This window comes from Chiloscyllium plagiosum, unplaced genomic scaffold (genome assembly GCF_037043375.1).
Source record: "Chiloscyllium plagiosum isolate Xiang-an unplaced genomic scaffold, Cpla_swu_hap1 HiC_scaffold_11, whole genome shotgun sequence".
Classification (NCBI taxonomy): domain Eukaryota; kingdom Metazoa; phylum Chordata; class Chondrichthyes; order Orectolobiformes; family Hemiscylliidae; genus Chiloscyllium; species Chiloscyllium plagiosum.
The window spans coordinates 1,690,275-1,708,531 of record NW_028270149.1 but is presented as its reverse complement, the minus strand read 5'-3'; the positions used below and the strand labels follow the sequence as shown (position 1 = coordinate 1,708,531).

At 42.3% G+C, this 18,257-nt stretch overlaps 1 protein-coding gene across 8 annotated transcripts in view; it reads left to right on the top strand.

The window, feature by feature from the left end:
- map7d3 (MAP7 domain containing 3) overlaps positions 1-18,257 on the top strand; it is a 133,467-nt gene that overhangs the window by 68,135 nt on the left and 47,075 nt on the right. For 2 of the 8 annotated variants that reach the window (XM_087991835.1, XM_043714261.2), the window contains exons 6-11: positions 2,313-2,405; positions 3,596-3,706; positions 7,524-7,616; positions 9,478-9,564; positions 10,677-10,802; positions 14,764-14,903. In XM_087991835.1, the coding sequence (XP_087847961.1) occupies positions 2,313-2,405; positions 3,596-3,706; positions 7,524-7,616; positions 9,478-9,564; positions 10,677-10,802; positions 14,764-14,903 (650 nt within the window). Of the gene's footprint in view, positions 1-2,312; positions 2,406-2,527; positions 3,707-7,523; positions 7,617-9,477; positions 9,565-10,676; positions 10,803-14,763; positions 14,904-18,257 lie in introns of those variants that run through there. The other 6 variants (XM_087991836.1, XM_087991837.1, XM_087991839.1 and 3 more) reach the window with 6 other exon arrangements.

Sequence of the window (18,257 nt, the reverse complement as noted above, 5' to 3'; positions counted from 1 at the left end):
AGGTGATTTATTTTGGGAAAGCAAATCTGAGCAGGACTTATACACTTAATGGTAAGGTCCTAAGGAGTGTTGCTGAACAAAGAGACCTTGGAGTGCAGGTTCATAGCTCCTTGAAAGTGGAGTCACAGGTAGATAGGATAGTGAAGAAGGCGTTTGGTATGTTTTCCTTTATTGGTCAGAGTATTGAGTACAGGAGTACAGGAGTTGGGAGGTCATGTTGCGGCTGTACAGGACATTGGTTAGGCCACTGTTGAAATATTGTGTGCAATTCTGGTCTTCCTATCGGAAAGATGTTGTAAAACTTGAAAAGGTTCAGAAAAGATTTACAAGGATGTTGCCAGGGTTGGAGGATCTGAGCTACAGGCTGGGGCTGTTTTCCCTGGAGGGTCGGATGCTGATGGGTGACCTTATAGAGGCTTACAAAATTATGAGGGGCATGGATAGGGTAAATAGGCAAAGTCTTTTCCCTGGGTTGGGGGAGTCCAGAACTACAGGGCATAGGTTTAGGGTGAGAGGAGAAAGATATAAAAGGGACCTAAGGGGCAACCTTTTTCACACAGAGGGTGGTACGTGTATGGAATGAGCTGCTAGAGGAAGTGGTGGAGGCTGGTACAATTGCAACATTAAAGAGGCATTTGGATGGGTATATGAATAGGAAGGGATTGGAGGGTAATGGGCCGGGTACTGGCAGGTGGGACTAGATTGGGTTGTGCTATCTGGTCAGCATGGACGGGTTGGACCGAAGGGTCTGTTTCTATGCTGTACATCTCTATGATATACACATTCAAACGATTCCTACTACCAAATGTGAATTCATAGAATCATAAAATTTTACACTGCAGAAGTAGGCCACTCAAGTCTGTACTGGCTTCTGAAACAGCTACCCAGCTAGTCCTATTCTCCAGCTCGATCTAACTTTTTCGCTGACAACTTTAAAGTTGTGGCCCCTACTACTGAGAAATCAACTAATTGAAACCGAATATCCTTCTTTACCCTGTCAAAATGTTCATAATTTTGAGCACCTCAATAATTGGCATTCTTTATTTTCTGAGTGTGGTAACTTCAATCTTTTAAACTGCCGTTTGGTGTGGTTTGATTTCCTAGATACACTCACTTTTTGGCTTTTCTGCACAGTTATGATTCTGTGATTCCTTTGGTCTTCATTTAACTCCATGCGAAAAAGGTCTTTTCACTTTGAGCATGAGTTTTCCCCAGATTGCTACATTGCTGTTTGATGACATTTTAGCCTCCAGTTGCTCTTCTGTCCTGAAACCAGGTAGACCCAAAATGTGCAGTCTGTAAAACTTGAGGGCAGTCTGTAATCTGGTCTTGATAGTGGTGGCTTCTGCGTGCATCCTCATGACAATGTTATATAGCTCATGTGAGTCTCAATCTAGAAATGCTAACGAGTTGACTCAGAGGCCACATTCTCTTTCACCTTAGAACTAGCTAGACAGTTTCAAGCACAGCCACTTTTATGCTCGCTTTCTCAAATGTTTGACACTTGAGACTCTTAGTCTGTACAGTTGATCCACAAGCTGCTGCCACCAGAGTCTGATGTGCTATGACACATCTAGAACAAATACAACTAGAACCTGTGCCCCCTGGTCCAAAGGTGAGGACATTACCACTGTATCACAAGAACGCTCACAGGCTGCTGCCATAGTCACCAGCATAAATACCTTTCATCTCCTTCTTATTAAAACAATAAAAATCTTCCTTTTTTCTCTAACAAAGAAAGTACCCAGGCTTACTGTCAGACAGACTTCAAAACCGGCCACGTACCCTTTTTAATTTTACCTTGAATCAGAGACCGTTCCAAACATAGTCTTTTCCACCTCAAATATGAATGTCTTTGGATGCCAGCTTGTACCAGGTCCAAAAGGACCTGAACTGTTAAGGAGATGTTTGTTTTGCTTCAGCCACAGAATTTTCAATGCAAGCTGAAACTGAGCCCCTCTGATTCAACATGGGCTCCCTTATGTGCAGTATAGCATGTATAATGGTGGAGTTTGCAGAGTTGGTTTTAATAAGACTAAGATGGGGAGTAGCTGAATGTGAGTGGATGGATCCAATGCGGATGATATTTTGCTGTGAGCAGTGTTGAAGTGAGAGGATGATATGTGATGTTTAAATCAAAGACAAACAAGACCACCATTTTGTTTTGTTTTGATTGTCTTTGTAAGCATTTATCAGGGATTATTCCCCGAGCTCAGTTCCTGTCATCATTAATCGCCTTGTTTTTGCTGTCACCAATATTTATCTATTAATCTGTATTGATTTTGTTAAGTGATCATTTCTCTCTCGTTTAGGTGTTCCTGAACATTCCTTAACTCCACCTTTAAATTTGTCTGACTGCCCCCCTCCTTCCTCAGACTCCCAGGCTTCCACTGAAGATGGTTCTGGTTTGGAACTATGCTACCTGCTTGCTGAAATTAATGCATTAAAGATGAATATTAGTTAATGTTGCAAACTAACATTTTAAAACTGGAAAAGGAAACTAATCTCAGGCACCACAGGCATGTAATACTTGCTTTATTTTCCCCAGCGAATATTGGGTATGGATGCATGCACATGGATTGTAAGGAAAGTTGTGAAGTGATATTTTATCCTGAAAACATGTTATGCTAATATCGGTCTGATCTAATAAACAGGTGCTGCTTTAGGATTTAGAGACTTTCTAAATGAACTGAAGGTCAAGCTGCATTGATGCATACTTATCAATGAAATTTAAGCCCACAATCTTTTTGAATTGCAGAGATTGTATCTTTCCATTTTCATCACCAGAATGTTATCTGGCTTACCTTAATGTTTATTACATTAAATATTCAATTGTGAAGTGCCTGGATCTGTGAAGCTTCTGGTAACAATCCGTGATCATCTTTAACTTGCCCTAATGCTATTTTAACAATGGTGTGGTATACTGGATTGAGGGTGCGATGTGTGGGAGCACTCCTCCTTGGGCATCATTTTCAATCCCAGCTTAACAGGGCTTTCCCTCAGGCTCGTTTGTAAAGTGTGTTCGGATTTGCATGATCTGGTTATGAGAAGTATGAGACAGCTTAGAGCAGCCTAAACTGGAAATGTTGTGAGCCAATGGTAATTGGATTTTTGAAGTTGTTAGATTTCCAGATGAGTTCACTGTAAAATGAGAGCACACTATCAGCAGTGTGCACCTACTGCCAACACTGAGCAGCATTCTTGTTCCACTGCCCAAAACTGTCTGAGCACAAAATTTTCAGCAGGACGTAGCAACTTCACTATTTTGCTCAAACAGGCAAATGTTACACTGAGCAGGTTTAGATCAGAATTGTAACTAAAATTTGTTTCCATTTAAGTTGAAGGTTTTTATTTTCCATTGATTATTGACATTTTGATTTGAAGATTTTCAAACTCTGAAACTCCAGACCCAAGCCAAGAACATTCTTTTCTAATAAAACTCAATAAATTGATGCAAGTTCTCTCATCCCAATATCTACTTTCAGGATAAAATATATCTAAGATATGCATGGTGTAAAGGGCTGTTCAAGACAGTTACCAGTGCTGTACCTGGACTCCTCCCTCAAAGATGTTGAGTTTTATTTTCTTCCTGCAGTTGTAGACAAACGCTCTACATCCACCGGCAGCCTCACAAAACAGGCACGGCCTGAGATAAGCAAGCGTCTGTCTTCATCTTCAACAGCACTTCCACACTCTCCTGACAAAAGTAAGTGAGCTGTTCCTGGATTTGCGCGCATGTTATAAATTTTGTTATAGATTTTAAACTTCAAAGTATTGTGTTACTCTTCAGCAGATGGCCATCCTGTAATTGAACTGTGTGTCTTCACATCAAGTTACAACGATAAACAATGGTAAACTGTTATCTCTCAAAGCTAGGGTGACTATTTAAATCAGAATAAGTGATTGCAAATGACTGATCTCTTGCTTGGGTTGAATGGACCACCATTAACACTTGATTCTTGCTATCCCTCACTCTCCTGTTGATCTCATTTATTCATGCAAACAGATGAATCTGTCTGTGAAGATGTGTGTTGAATGCAGTCAGCTTCAAGTGGTTAAGAAGGGCATGAATCTCTAAAAATTCCAACCTTCTCGGCCCTGTAAATCAGTAATGATTGGTCTCTTACCTTTATCTCAGTCCCAAGCTTCCCAGACCATTTTCTGAAACTGCCAGCTGCTGTGGCATTGACTACTGTTTATTGGCTCTCAATCGAAGAGAAATGTGATTCATCACTCTTTATCATATTTCTTGAAATGAAATTCTGTGAACAATGTTGATGTGATCTTAACATGCAGGAATGGTCACCACAGTGATTTCAGTAAAATGGTCCAGATATTTGTGTCTTTGCTGCTTTTGTGCGGAGCTCTGTCTTCTGAATGTTTCTGAATTGCAGAACTCAATTGGAGAATCTTTCCATAGATTACTTTAAAAATGCTTTACTATGTCTAATTTAATCACAGCCTAGAATGGTTACAGTAGCAGAATCCGTTTCTCTTTCTCTGCCATCGATGCCTCATTATTGTGACGACTACGACAATCTCCACTCAACCTTCTATCCTCTATAGAGAACATCCTCAACTTCTCTAATCTAAATTCTGAACTGTAATTTCTCATCACTTGAACCATAATTGTAAATTTTTTGTGCGTTATATCCATGATCATACCACCCTTCCGAGAGTCAGTGCCAGAACCAAATGCAATACTCTAGTTTAGATCTAACCAGGGTTTTAGAGAAGTTCATTGTAACTTCCTTGCTTTTGAAATCTCTTTATAAAGCCCAGAGTGCCATATATATACTTTTAACCACTTTCTCAAACTGGCCTTCTACCTCTGGTACATCTCAGCTAGTGATGGCTTGTCAAATTGAAGTCCCAGCAGCCTCCACTGCTACCAATTTATCAAGTTTGTACCCCATGCAGTCTCTTGACTATGTACCCCTTCACTCTGACTTCTTCCTTGGTAAAGTCAGCTGTAAATAATTGATTTTGTACCTCACCCATGCCTCTTACCTTCAAGCAGTCATTGTAAGTTATTTTTTTGAAAAACCTTCTGGTTATCTTTGGATAGGCTCATTACTTTTAAAGCTGAAAGAGTTCTTTTTTTCCAGTGATTCAGGTAAATCATTTTCATTTGTAAAAGCTGAGCCTGAATCTCTTCCAGTTTTTCATCACTTATGCAGAAAAATGAAATGCTACAATTTTAGAACAAGGAGGGTAAAAGTGTCTGACCACTTGAGAACCCAGGAGAACCTGAGAAATGAAATCCTGTTTGTGTAATACACTTCAGTTTCTAATGAATGCTCCCTTTTATCTCTTTCGTGAGAGATTTATGCAGCTTTGATAGAACAAAGAACAGTCTAGCACACGAACAGGCCCTTTGGCTCACCAAGACTACACTAATACATGTCTTCCTGAACTAAAAACTTTTTGCCTCTATGCAGTCCGTATCCCACTCTTCCCTGCCTGTTCAGATATCTGTCAAGATGCCTTCTGAACGTTGCTATTGTATCTGCTTCCACCACCACCTCTGGCAGCACATTCCTGGTACTTAACCATCCTCTGCAAAAAAAAAGCTGCCTCTTCCATCTTTAAACTTTCGCCCTATGTCCCATAGTGAGTGGCATTTCTATCTTGGGAAGAAGACTCTGACTATACAGTCTCTCCATACCTCTCATAATTTTGTATAATGCCATGCCAAGTATCACTAATAAGTCCATATTTTTCCAAATGTGAGTAAAAATCTTCACCATTTAACTGCAGTTATTGTTTATCATCATGTTTCACTGTTGCAAATGCTGGAACTGAGTGGCTTATGTAATCATGGAGCTGAACCTAATCAGAAAGACAAGCTTGAAACCTCCTTGTCAATCTTTTGTACATTCCTCACTAATCTGTGAACTGAACTAACTCGGAGTCCTGGGACTGAGCAAGTGAATGGGCTGGTGACTTACACTTCTCATAGCCCACACTAGCTCACCTTCAATCTGATGGTTTTTCACAAATACTGTAACTGCTGCTTAAAGACTAAGCTGAAAAGCTTTTGTTGATTGATTGGGGAAAGTACATCATGATGTGGCAGACTTGTTATATATTGTTTTGTAAACCAGATTGTGATTATAAACATAAGTTGTTCTATTCAGAGTTAATGATGATCTATTCCTGGTCATGTTATTGAAGTGCTATGACAAAATTGAGGATCAATGAAGGCGGTTTGGCAAGTGAATAGTTATTGAGGCTTTCATTGTCCATCTCACCTGATTCTAAAGGTCATTTGATCCTCAAATTACCTAGTTAAGTATACAATGTCGACTGACAAATCAATGTATTGCTGAGAGAGCGCCGCACTGTTGGAGGGTCAGTCCTACAATCACCACTTGGCAGTTCGATGTGTCTCAATGTGCTCCGTCCACCTTGTGATGCAATCAGTTAGCAAAGAACTTCAATTACAGCAAGTGCCAGGTAATAGCAAAATCTCAATAATCCTAAGGTAAGAGAGACTTTGCATTTGTAGAGCACCTGCCATGGCTTTAGAATGCCCCAAAGCACTTGTAGCTCCTGAAGTACAATACTCTTCATGTGTTGCCACTGCTGTCGTGTGGATATAACCATTTTAAATACGGTGTTTCTCCGGCTGCTGAGTCGTGAACCTGGGAGTATAATCACAGGATGAAGATTGAGCGAGTTTTGAGAAGATTTGTAGCTTAGGTTGAGGTGTTGGATGTAGGCTTGCTCGCTGAGCTGGAAGGTTTGTTTTCAGACGTTTCATCACCATACTAGGTAACACCTTCAGTGAGCGTTTGAATGAAGCACTGAAGCATTTACCACCTGCTGAGATAAAGGACAGAAAATGACATAATCAACCCAAGGAAACCCAACCGATAAATAGAAAGCGGGTTACACCACTAGTGCTTCAATCGGAGGCTCACTGAAGATGTTACCTAGTATGGTGACGAAACATCTGGAAATGAACCTTCCAGCTCAGCGAGCAAACCTACATCCATAAGGATTGAGCATTTAAGACAGATGTGACGTAACTCCTTCTCAGTACTGACCTTCCAACACTGCAGCACTCTCTCAGTACAGACCTTCTGACTGGCACAGCTCAGTAGTATACTTTTATTTTCTCTTATAGGCTGTGACCATCCCTACGTTGCTGCACAGCCCTTGAACTGAGTGGCTTGTGTGGCTGTATTCCAAATTTTACCCTTTGGTGGTGGGAACTGAACATGAGTTCCCAGGTGTTATGTGGGTGTCTGGATTACTAGTCCAGACGCAATAGAGCTACACTTTGCTTTCCGAAGGAGTGCCAGTGTAGGGTTTGTGTTTCCTGGTGTGGAACCTGAAACCACAATCCACTGATTCAGGTTGAAAGACCTGCCCGCTGAGTCACAGCTGCCACTTTTTCAGATGCTAAGGTGAAATGGGATTGTATGGGTTTAAGGTATAGTTCTAGTTCTTGGGTTGTTGTCATTCATTAATCACTTGCCTTCAGTCATTTAACAGAATTTGAATTTGATTTTTAGGTGCGTCTTTGAAGAAAAGAAGTGCTTCATTAAACCGATTGGGTAGTAAAACCTCTCAACCAGAACAGAGTGTCTCCCAGGTGGAACAAGCAGGTGCAGGAAATGCTTTCTAGCCACATTTAACATGCTGTTTTGAATAATTGTGAATGTTGCATTCCACCTTTTAAGAAAAATCAGGCTCTCTTGCAGACATTTACTTGATCAGAGAATTATTTCAATAACGTTATTTCAATAACATAATAATTATTTCAATAACTGCATCCAGTTCTGGTTGCCCTATTATAAGAAAGATATGGATGCTTTGGAGCAGGTTCAGAGCTTTACCAGGATGCTGCCTGGACTGGAGGGCTTTTCTTATAATGAGAGGTTGACTGAGCTCGGACTTTTTTCATTGGAGAAAAGGAGGAGAAGAGGGGACCTAATTGAGGTATACAAGGTAATGAGCGTGGGTTGGTACCTGGGATTTCGATGTTGTGGCTATTACAGAGACATGGGTAGAACAGGGACAGGATTGGCTGTTGCAGGTTCCAGGGTTTAAATGTTTTAGTAGGGTCAGAGGTGGGGGTAAAAGAGGGGGAGGTGTGGCATTGCTTGTCAAAGATCATATTACAGCGGTGGAAAGGACGATGGATGAAGACCCTCCATCTGAGGTAGTTTGGTCTGAGGTTAGGAATAGGAAAGGTGAGGTCACCCTGTTAGGAGTTTTCTACAGGCCTCCTAATAGTCCTAGAGATGTAGAAGAAAGGATTGCGAGGATGATTCAGGAGAAGAGTGAAAGTAATAGGGTGGTTGTTATGGGGGACTTTAACTTTCCTGATATTGACTGGGAAAGCTATAGCTCGAGTTCGTTAGATGGGTCGGTGTTTGTCCAATGTGTGCAGGAGGATTTCCTGACAAAATATGTAGACAGGCCAACAAGAGGTGAGGCCATACTGGATTTGGTTCTGGGTAATGAACCAGGCCAGGTGTTAGAATTGGAGGTAGGTGAGCACTTTGGGGATAGTGACCACAATTCGGTGACTTTTACTCTAGTGATGGAGAGGGATAAGTGTGCACTGCAGAGCAAGAGTTATAACTGGGGGCAGGGAAATTATGATGCGGTGAGGCATGACCTAGGATGCGTGGCTTGGAAAAGTAGGCTTCAAGGCAAGGGCGTAATTGATATGTGGAGCTTGTTCAAGGAGCAACTATTGAGTGTCCTTGATAAGTATGTACCCGTCAGGCAGGGAGGAAAGGGTCGTGTGAGGGAGCCGTAGTTTAATAAGGAATTGGAATCCCTTGTTAAATGGAAGAGGGCGGCCTATGTAAAGATGAGGCGTGAAGGTTCAATTGGGGCGATTGAGAGTAGTGGTGGACTCTCCCTCTTTATGGGCATTTAAACGGCATTGGATAGGCATATGGAGGATAGTGGGCTAGTGTAGGTTAGGTGGGCTTGGATCGGCGCAACATCGAGGGCCAAAGGGCCTGTACTGTGCTGTATTTTTCTATGTTCTATGAGAGGCATAGATAGAGACGATAGCCAGAGACTATTTCCCAGGGCAGAAATGACTAACACGAGGGGTCATAGTTTTAAGCTGGTTGGAGGGGATGTCAGAGGCTGGTTCTTTACACAGACAGTTGTGAGAGCATGGAATGCGTTGCCAGCAGCAGTTGTGGAGGCAGGATCATTGGGGACATTTAAGAGACTCCTGGACATGCACATGGTCACAGAGATTTGAGGGTGCATACATGAGGATCAGTGGTCGGCACAACATTGTGGGCTGAAGGGCCTGTTCTGTGCTGTACTGTTCTATGTTCTAACATTGTTGTGTGCTTTTAGTTTAAACCCTGACACTAAAAAAAGGATTAAGCATTTTTGAAGTTTTGGAAGTGAGCCTGCAGGATTTGGAAGCAGCTTTTGGTGTTGAAGATGTTGTGGGAATAATGAAACAATGCCATTGATTCTTACACACAGCAGACAAGAAGAGAAGCTCTTCGCTGAATAGATTGCCTAGCAACCCTCGTTCTTTATCTCAAACAGACAAAAAGGACAATCTGCAAGGTGGCTACCAATTTGCATCAGATAGTTCCTCTGTAACATGATAAAAATATTCACTGAATATTAAATGTATTTAACTTGATGCTATATGAATATTTCTACTTTGATTTATTGCACTGGGTCTCAAAATTGCACCTGTTGCAACACAGAACATCTTGCTGATTTGATTATATTAATTTCTTCTCATTAGGGAACAAGTTCAAAGCTTTTACATTTTCTAGATTGTTTGTGGTGACAGTACGAAAGGGCCTACATTGACAGAATGCAATCCAATCTGACCAGCTCCTGACTATACCTGTGCAATTTTGATTTTTTTTTTAGCCTGTTGCATCCTGTTTGTGATTAACCTCTTTCAGTTTGGAAATCTTTTCAATCGTGAAGTCTGCTTGCTGATTGTGTTCATCCAGTATTAACCCTCAAATTCACTAACAGAAACTTCCCAATATTTTCCATTTCTACAGCTTACAGCGGGCTATGTACCTCTAATGTAACTTCCCCAGTTTCTTAACACAGGCACAGTTATACAGGGAGCTACTACTGTCCTCTGGCTACGTTACACCATTTACGCAGAGTAGACTGTGGCAGCGTGATGTTCATTATAGGTAGCTTCCTGAAGCTGATGCTTCCACGTGCTTAGAAGCAAGTTACTCTGCCCCCACAAGCAGAGGCTTATTTGTTTGCTCGTACTGATATGTTAATTACACCCTGCATTTGCCAGTATTCTGTTTGAATGCACCTTGCTTTTGTTAAAGTCAGCAGACCTCTGCTTATTTGTTAATGGCCAGCAGTGTATTTATCGGGACCCACCATGCCTTTGTTATTACCATGAGTTGAATATTGTTTACTGCTAGTTATCTAATTGGTTGGGATAGTGAAGTTTTTGTTTTCGCTTTTAACCCTTTTCTATTTCTCGGTAAGCATTTGCTAACTGAACATGTTTTTGTCACAATTTGTTTCAATCCTCCTCCCTTCTTTCTCTGACTCCACGTGTGTGTGCGCACGCGCTCTCACACACACACACACACACACACACACACACACACACACACACACACACACACACACCCAAGTCAAAACTATGCTGACTTGCTTTTTGGTTTATTCCTGCCCCTCAGCTCGGCGTTCCCAGAACAGTCCCCTGGAGAGTAACATCATCAGCCGTCTGCTAACCCCCACACAGTCCTCTTTAGCTAGGAGCAAGAGTGCTGCTGCTATATCAGAAGCTGGACAAAGTTCTGCAGGTAATTCTCTTTACCAAAGACAATATTTCTAAAAGCCATATATTTATTGAGGGTGATTGCATTAAAAGCTTTGCCTGCACACTGACCTTGTGGTTACACACGTTCTTGGCTGCTCTCTGCTAATGTAGCAAAGTATTTTTATTCAGCTCAGGACCAAGAAGCTTTTGCTGACTGGGGCATCAGCTCTGTCCTGATGGCGAATAGTGAAAGTGAACTTCTCAACTCTGTTCTCAACTCAGTTACCAGATCTAATAAAGCTCAGAGTCAAAGAAGGTCCCACATTGGGCTTCGTGACTTGTGGGGGAGATGTAGGGAACTCACAGAACACCCACCCCCCTACATGAGGGATGGTGCTGACAGGGGAGGTGTGGTGATGGGGTGGGAGGCGGTGGGAGAGAGGGGTGGAAGCTGGCAGTACATCCATTGGTTCACCTTTAACACTACTTCTTCCTTGGAAGAACTCTAATAAATTAGTTAAGCATGATTTCTCTATCCAATAGTTCCTCAGATTTTAATAGTTTGAAAGATCATTAGGGATGCGATGGCCTTGTGGTATAATTGTTAGAATATTAATCCAGAAACCCAGGTAACATCTTAGGGAATGTCCTTCAAATCCCATCAAAGCAGATGATGGATTTTGAATTCAATTTTTTTTAAATCTGGAAATGAGGGTCTAATAACGACCATGAATCCATTGTCAATTGTCGGCAAAGCCCATCTGATTCACTAACTCCCTTTAGGGAAGGAAACTGCCTTCATTACCTAGTCTGGCCTACATGTGACTCCAGACCCACAGCAATGTGGTTGATTGTTAAGCTGCCCTCTGGACAATTAAGGTTGGGCAATAAATTAGATTAGATTAGATTACTTACAGTGTGGAAACAGGCCCTTCAGCCTAACAAGTCCACACCGCCCCGCCGAAGCGCACCCACCCAGACCCAATCCCCTACATTTACCCCTTCACCTGAAGGTATGGGCAATTTAGCATGGCCAATTCACCTGACCTGCACATTTTTTTTTGGAATGTGGGAGGAAACCGGAGCACCCGGAGGAAACCCACGCAGACACAGGGAGAATGTGCAAACTCCACACAGTCAGTGGCCTGAGGTGGGAATTGAACCCAGGTCCCTGGCGCTGTGAGGCAGCAGTGCTAACCACTGTGCCACCGTGCCGCCCAAATGTTGGCCTAGCCAGTGATCTTCTCATCTGTGAATGAATTTTTAAAAATGTATTACACTGAGCATAGCATGGATAATGATATCAGAGATAATTGAAGGTTAGATTCAGAGATACCTCTCAAAAAAGACAGATCATAACCCAGAATCACAATGTGTGTCAATAATCGTGATTCATAATGTCTCGCGTTTATCCAGCTTCAGAATGTTAACCTTCTTGCTCCCTGTTACAGATGCTGATTGACATGCCATGTGTTTCCTGCAATCTGTTTTAATTTCAGATTTCCAGTATTTGCAGTCTTTTGTTTTCTATTAGAAGAGGTTAATTATGCAACCAGTAGAAAAATAGAAGATGATAAACAGCACCGTGTTTAGGAATTGTATTTTAGCATTGTATTTCGGGCTTTTGTAGGTTGGTACAAACTCTCTGAGCTTGAACCTCCTGAGATGTTTGATTCCAGCATGTCTTAAGTATCACATGACACTACTTCAAATCCTGAAATAACTGACCGACCCAGGGATTGATTAATTCCCCAATCTCTGCTAGATCAAAAGGCTGAGGTAAAAACAAAAGGCTACTTAAGTCTCCAGTTTTCAAAATGTTTTGCTGCATCTCTAATCTGATCATTTTTACTGTCCTCTTTTTCTCTTTCCCCTATTTTTCTCTCTTGCCTTTCTTGTTTTCAGATCAGAAAAAGAATTCAGTTTAATCTAATGCAGTGCTTCTAACCTTTTAATAAATTTTTTTAAAATTTTAGCTTCAATATTTTGTTGATTTTTTTTTTAGTCCTGGCCATCGGAAAGAAAGAAGCAGCCACCTAAGCCCCCAGGCTTGCTTTATTTATGAGTCTGACATTTGATGTGACAATTGATGTTCTTGTTGTACAGGTCAATCAGAAAGGCAAACCTCAGGCTGCTGTATAATTTTCACATGCTCTCCTGGTTCCCCATCATTACATCTCTCCATATTTATTTATCTGCTATAGAGTACAAGAACTAAGATGAGAATATTGTGAATTGCTCTTTTCAGAAACACATTTTACAGCAGAATGCTAAAACTTGATAGAAGCATTCCAGCAAATTCATGTGTAGGTTTGAGAGTTTTGGTTGCTATTAATCACATTTGGTACAATGATGTATATATCAGTATGAAAATTAACAACTGAGAACAGGAAATACTCAGCAGGGTCTGACAGTAAATCTGGTGAGAGTGTTAAAAATCACAGAATACCAGGTTATAGTCCAACAGGTCTTTTTTTTAGATTACCTACAGTGTGGAAACAGGCCCTTCGGCCCAACAAGTCCACACCAACCCGCCGAAGCGCAACCCACCCAGACCCATTCCCCTACGTTTACCCCTTCACCTAACACTACAGGCAATTTAGCATGGCCAATTCACCTAACCTGCACATTTTTTTTGGACTGTGGGAGGAAACCGGAGCACCCGGAGTAAACCCACGCAGACACTGGGAGAATGTGCAAACTCCACACAGTCAGTGGCCTGAGGCAGGAATTGAACCCGGGTCTCTGGAGCTGTGAGGCAGCAGTGCTAACCACTGTGCCACCGTGCTGCCCTTCATCAGGTGGTTAAGGAGTGGCATTCCGAAAGTTAGTACTTCCAAATAAACCTGTTGGACTACAACCTGGTGTTTTGTGATTTTTAACTTCATCCACTGCAGTCCAACACCAGCACCTCCAAGTTTTGGTGAAAGCAGTGGAATTAATGTCTCAAGTCTGTCATCTTTCATCAGAATGAAAGTCTGACACAATCTTAACGATCTGAAGCATTAATGTTGTTTCTCCCTCCATGCTGCTCCCTGACCTATGGAGTACCTGTTTTCATTTCACATTTACAGCTTTTGAATCTCAGTGTGAGATCATTCATTACCAATTAGCCAATTTCAGTATAGCTAAGAATTTGGAAAAATTGCTTCATTTTGCCTGGTCTGTCCCAAGTTCCAATCTCGCTAGATAGGAAGAGATGTTTAACTGTTGGGGAATTGGTGGAAATCTGAAAAAGAGATGCGTTTTTGTTAAAAATTGGAATCCATTCAAGTAATAGTTTATTCTCTTGTTCTGACAAGTTGTTGCAGATTTTGTTTTTGATGTTCTGCTACTTAGCTTTCATTGATCTAAAATCTCTCCATTTGCTGCTTTTTACCGTCTACAGCATATTTTGTAAGTCCTGCGTTTTGCTATGGAATTTTATATAATCATTGCACCTGGCAGCTGAATGTTCAGCCTGGCTGGAGCATCACCATGTCTGCTGCATGGAACCCAGTGCTTTTCCCATTGCTGTTTAATGTGTTTTTAACTGTTTAACTTCTTACAAAATGTGTTCTGTTTTTGGGGTGGGTACAGACATCCTCATTGTGTCACTGAACGGATGACTGCAATTAAATGAAAACAAATAGGAGTGGCCCACAGGTTGCATGATCTCAGCCGGTAGCTTCAATAACTGTCGATGTGTCATGAAATCACTGTCTTCATGTTTCTCATTCAATTACAGTATTGTCCTGTGGTTTAATGCTTATTTAACTCGCTGTGTACAAATGGCACAAAACGTTTTGGCAATTGAAAGTCAATTCTATTAATTCCATTTTTACTTGATGTTTCTCCACCTTAATTACTAACCAAAGCATGGTGATGGTGTCTGTTAATCAAGTGTGGTGGTCTGCACTTTGCTATTCATTCGTGGTCCTAACATGCACCATTTCTGTTTTTCTCTTTTTATTTTCTTGCTTTGCACTTTTCTTGCTTTCCTATTTCAAATTCTAACCTTGTAGAGTCTCATCTCTGTCCTCGTTCAGCTTCAGCTAGACCCGCCAACCCCCCAAACAAGCCTCTGCGTAGCCGGAGCACAGACCGACAGAACCCTGTGTCTGAAGCCTCTGCCAAAGACACTACATCAGTCGAAGCCTCTCAGGTTAGTGGAAAGAGGGGCCATTTGTTGAATTTCTTTGAAAAGTATTTATTTGACTATCTTTCTGTTTGTGCTCATGTTTATATTGATTCAATAGACAGTAGACAATAGGTGCAGGAGTAGGCCATTCTGCCCTTCGAGCCTGCACCGCCATTCAACATGATCATGGCTGATCATTCCTAATCAGTATCCTGTTCCTGCCTTATCTCCATAACCCTTGATTCCACTATCCTTGAGAGCTCTATCCAACTCTTTCTTAAATGAATCCAGAGACTGGGCATCCACTGCCCTCTGGGGCAGAGCATTCCACACAGTTAGTTGGTGTGCATGTTTTTGTTCATTAATCCTTTGACTACCTTGGCCAGGTGATTTCTTTTTAGCCCACATGGGATGGTAGATGGGGCCTGGTTCAATGTTCCACCAGAAAGATGACTCTTATTTCTCAGCAGTACATGAGGAAGTCTGAATTATTATATCAGCCTAGGATAGTAATATCACCTTCTGAGTCAGAGTAGAGATTGCTGCTACTGAGTCACAACCAACATCTATTCATACAGGCTGTATTCTTTTAGATTCATTCCCAGCATGTTGACATCACTGGCTGGACCAGCATTTATTACTAATCCCTAGTTGCTCTTGAGAAGGTGGTGGTGAGCTACCTTCTTGAATCGCTGCAGTCCACATGCTGTAGTGATATTCAATGCTGTTGGGGAGAATTTTGACCCACCAAGTATCTTTGTATCCAGAAAGTTGTGCCATTGAGTGCAATTGCATAATGATCGTGTTATTGAACTAACAACCAAAGAATGATCCCAATATTCAAGTTAAAAACTTAAATGGAAGTGCAGAATTTAGTTCAGTTAACTAATTTAGTCGAATTTAAAAGTAAAAACTAAATCAATATTGTCAGGTATGAAATAATTGGATTGTAGTAGTGGTGATTAAAGTAGTGATCAGTGGAATGTCACTGGACCTCCAGAAGGCATTTAATAAAGTCCTTCCTGAAAGGCTGATTACTAAAGAGAAATTGCTGATCCAGTGAGGAAATTAGCTAAGTGACAGAAAACAAGGTAAGGAGAATGGATAGACACTTGAGTTATCAAACTGAACCTCAGCTTTTCAGCATATTTGCTAATGACTCAGATGGAACAGAAACCCAGTATCTGAATGTATCAATGATATACGGATAAAAACAGCATTGTACACAGTCTCAATGGAACCATACGCTCCAAAGAAGCATTGCTGGAGTGAATGAATGGGTGAAACTGGGGCATATGGATTCAATGTATGCAAAGCTGAAAAATGTGTTGCTGGATAAAAGGTAGGGAGGAGGGACTTGAGGGAGGAGCATTGGGAATGCGATAGGTGGAAGGAGGTTAAGGTGAGGGTGATAGGCCGGAGTGGGGGTGGGGGCGGAGAGGTCGGGAAGAAGATTGCAGGTCAAGAAGGCGGTGCTGAGTCTGAGGGTTGGGACTGAGACAAGGTGGGGGGGGGGAAATGAGGAAGCTGGAGAAATCTGCATTCATCCCTTGTGGTTGGAGGGTTCCTAAGCGGAAGATGAGGCACTCTTCCTCCATTCGTCATGTTGCCATGGTCTGGCGATGGAGGAGGCCAAGGACGTGCATGTCCTTGGCGGATGGGAGGGGGAGTAAGTGTTCAGCCATGGGGCGGTTGGGTTGGTTGGTGCGGGTGTCCCAGAGGTGTTCTCTGAAACGTTCGCAAGTAGGCGGCCTGTCTCCCCAATGTAGAGGACACCTCTGGGTCACCCGCACCAACCAACCCAACCGCCCCATGGCTGAACACTTTAACTCCCCCCCCCCCCCCCCCACCTTGTCTCAGTCCCAACCCTCAGACTCAGCACCCTCTTCTTGACCTGCAATCTTCTTCCTGACCTCTCCGCCCCCACCCTCTCTCCGGCCTATCACCCTCACTTTAACCTCCTTCCACCTATCGCATTCCCAACGCCCCTCCCCCAAGTCCCTCCTCCCTACCTTTTATCTTAGCCTGCTTAGCACACCACCCTCATTCCTGAAGAAGGGCTCATGCCCGAAACGTCGATTCTCCTGTTCCTTGGATGCTGCCTGACCTGCTGCGCTTTTCCAGCAATACATTTTTCAGCTCTGATCTCCAGCATCTGCAGTCACCACTTTCTCTTCCTCAATGTATGCAAAGGTTAGTTCACTTTAGATTTTTCACGTAAGTCCGTTTATACAAGTTGAGTTAGTTTTTAAGTCTGATACTGATAGATTTCTGTTATCCAAACTATTCTAGATATGGGACAAATGAGGAGCTTGGTCACAGATCAGCCAAGGTCTTTGTGAATGGCAGAATAAGTTAGTAGGGCCAAGTGGCCTGCTTTTGTTCCTTGGTGAACCCGGTGGGTCTTCAATGTGTTTTGAAAGAAGGAAATCTGCTTCCCTTTCCTATACCAATGTGATTGACTAGAGTGGCCTAGCAAGCCACTCAGGCATACCAAACTGCTCAGCTTGCATCAGTTCAAGAAGGCAGCCTCAACATCAACATGTTTTAGTGATCTAATGATGACCATGAAATAATTGCAAATTGTCCGAAAAACCCATCTTGTTCATTAATGTTCTTAGGGAAGGAAACTGCCGTTCTTACCTGATCCAGCCTACATGTGACTCCAGACCCACAACAATGTGGTTGATTCTTAACTGCCCTCTGGGTAAATAGGGATGGGCAATAACTGCTAGCCTGGCTAGTGATACCCCACATCCTGTGAGTGAGTAAATAAAAGAAACGTACTCGAGGCTGTGAGGAATGGGCAGACAGTGCTGGGCCTTGCCACACTCATTTGCCTCAATGAATAAAAACAAAATTCCAGTTCAGCCTTTACATTCTGTTTTCAAATCCCGGGGCTACCCGATAGCGATTTGCTAAGGTGGCTGACTTCCTGCAGTAAGTAGTGTTAGCCAAAATGTGATGTAAGAGAGCTGAGGATGATGTATGCTTTGTTAGGGTACAGCAAAGAAGCATGGCGTGGTGGCAGTCAGGTATTCTCAGTATTGAGCCTGTGTTGATGATGGTGTGGTAGAGTGTGCACATCATTAGTTACTCCTTTTGTGAGTCACCTGCAACCAATGTAAATCCCATTGTGAACCTGTGTGATTGTGCAGCCGGGTACACATCCAGCCAGGACTCTGCTTGCAGCTGTATGTCTAATATGCCAACAGTTTTGCCATCCCTTCACCTACAGCCTGAGACTGAACTGAGGTTAAAAGGTTGAGTAAGCATTCTCCAATTTCCTGGCTAAGAGCTTCTAATTCTGACAGTTCTGTCCAGACACATTGAGATGGTTAATGATGAAATGATTCTCACGTTTATTGTGAAGATGCG